The following is a 2,265-nucleotide window of genomic DNA, read 5'->3' as shown; positions in this document are numbered from 1 at the left end:
TCATTCTTTTCTGATTAAATTGAGACATTTTTGAGTTCTGCTCCAATCTTGGTGCCAATAATTATCCTCGTAGCAATGTTTAAAATTGGTAGAATTTGGTGGCACAAACCAATAATTTAAAGCAATATGAACGTTACTTAACTTATTCTTTTGATTGCCTTCTTCATTCACATTACCCTGTGATTTATCTCCAAAACTTGAGACTTCATGAAACCAACCAGCCGGTAAATATAACATTTCACCTCGTTTCAACCATACTTTATAGTTGTTCAATTGTAAAAATCCAGGGAAATACCTATTAGCAAAGTCAATTAATTGTCGGCGAACCTTTTCATCGGGAAATTCATCAATATGTAACAAACTAGGAGGAATCTTTGAAAAATTAGGAGGATCAAGCTTCTTAATAGGGATGAAGTCTGCAAATTTCTTCTGTTGTTTAATGATGGACTGTAACTCATTTAATAATTTAATCCTTTCTTCGCCCTTAACAGCATCATTCTCTAATGTCCAATCAATGATATCTTCAAGAATAGCGCCATCATCTCGAATATGTTTCCAATTAGGAGCATTTTCATTGATCTCATAATCAATTATTCCACTATTGAACAATTTGAAAATACTACCGATAGTATGTAATTTAGTGGCATCAGCAGGACTGAATAAGGTGAACCTCTTCTTACCTGAAGCTAAGATATATAAATTATCTGCATGATCATGATGCAAACCTGAAGATGTTCCTCCTCCTGGAATATACTTGCCTAAGCCTAATGATTCATGATCTCGAGAATTGAGCTTGATCTCAGTGTCTTTCAATGAACTATTACCCATCCATAAGTTAATCTGTTGTGGGATTAAGGTTGAAAACAATTGTGGTCTGATTGATAATACTTGAGGATGATGAACGAGATTAGTTAATGGTGGTTGTAATAGTTCTTTTATTCTTTGATCTGACTCGGACTGACGAAGTTGTAATTCCTCATCAAGAAGATCATCACCTTCTTCGGGTTCTTCTTCTTCTTCGCTCTCTTCAAAATCATCATGAAGATTGTTCATGTCTATCGAAGAGGTATCAGAAAAGTCACTATCTTGAATATTGATTGAGATGGGAGGAAGTTGCTTATCTTCTTCTTCTTCTTCTACTACTTCTTCTTCGTTGTCGTCTTCATCTTCAGGATCCTCATCTTCAGGATTCTCTACATCAATTCCTTCTTCTTCATTATCATCTTTGATTCTATCGTTTTCCTCTTCTTCATCCTCTTCATCGACTGTATTTTCGTTGCCATCATCTTCTTCGTCTCCTTCTTCATTAAATTCTTCTTCTAAGTCACCATGCTTCTTGGGCTCATCAAAATCATATTGAGTAGTCAAGTAATATTCATCATGACCATCACCAAACAACTGAATCAACTTTTCAAGTGAAAATTTCTCCCTTTCTTGACCAGAACCAAAACCAGCCTTATATTTTCTCTCAATTTGCAAGTCTAAGTCATAGTTTAGTGTTTCCAATATATTTTCACTGGAGAATTTACTAATATCAAATTCTGATCCATCCTCACCAATTAATGGATAATTCACCAATTTCACTGGCTTCCGAGGTGAAATATACACATTGAAGAAATCAATTGAACTAATGGCCTTGCCTTTGTCATTGAAATCTAATTGATCTATGTCCTCATCTTTATTTCCAATAATGAAATTCTTATAATTCGAAGTCAATGTCGTTTGCAATTTTTTTGGTCTAGACATTGGAACCAAATAATGAAAGTGTGTATCTGTAAGGTGTCAACATTGAAGTTGTCTTAGTGAAATTCCAAGGTTGTTACCTCCTAAGGAACTGCAGCGTAAATCTCGGGGGATGTAAGAACGTATTGCAATGCCCCTATCAAATAAAACAATTACTGCAACTTTGTGGCGCCGTACAACGAAAGAGTTACGTAAACTTTTTTCAGCAGTTAATGATTCAGTTTCTGTCTGTCTGTCTGAAATTGAATTAAATATAACACCAGCCTGTGACTTTAGTATATGAACCAAATACTTTTCTAATGTTGAAGGAAAGGATCGGGATGAATTGACTTGATGGTTTGTAGTTTATTAACAACAATTATGAAGTAATATTCAAGGAAGAGTAAAACGATGTGATTTTTATTTCATGTCTGATTTTTTTTCCTGTCGTTTCTTTGTTTTGTGATCGTTCGACTTCTTCGTTCCAGAGATAACCTTTCATTCACCGCATGAGAGAGACGATTAATTCAAAGTAAAATAGAC

At 34.7% G+C, this 2,265-nt stretch overlaps 1 protein-coding gene across 1 annotated transcript; it reads right to left on the bottom strand. All coding sequences in view use genetic code 12, as the record gives it.

Annotated features, from left to right (window-relative positions):
* Window positions 1-1,746, bottom strand: DFJ63DRAFT_334524 (uncharacterized protein; the record flags this gene model as incomplete). Its single annotated transcript, XM_064908046.1, has 1 exon — window positions 1-1,746. The coding sequence occupies one exon, from the start codon at window positions 1,744-1,746 to the stop codon at window positions 1-3; it is 1,746 nt and encodes a 581-aa protein (XP_064762277.1).
* Window positions 1,747-2,265: the final 519 nt, after the last annotated feature.

This window comes from Scheffersomyces coipomensis, assembly GCF_036884675.1.
Source record: "Scheffersomyces coipomensis strain NRRL Y-17651 chromosome Unknown DFJ63scaffold_3, whole genome shotgun sequence".
In the NCBI taxonomy this organism is placed as follows: Eukaryota; Fungi; Ascomycota; class Pichiomycetes; order Serinales; family Debaryomycetaceae; genus Scheffersomyces; species Scheffersomyces coipomensis.
This window is presented reverse-complemented; position numbering and strand designations above follow the sequence as displayed.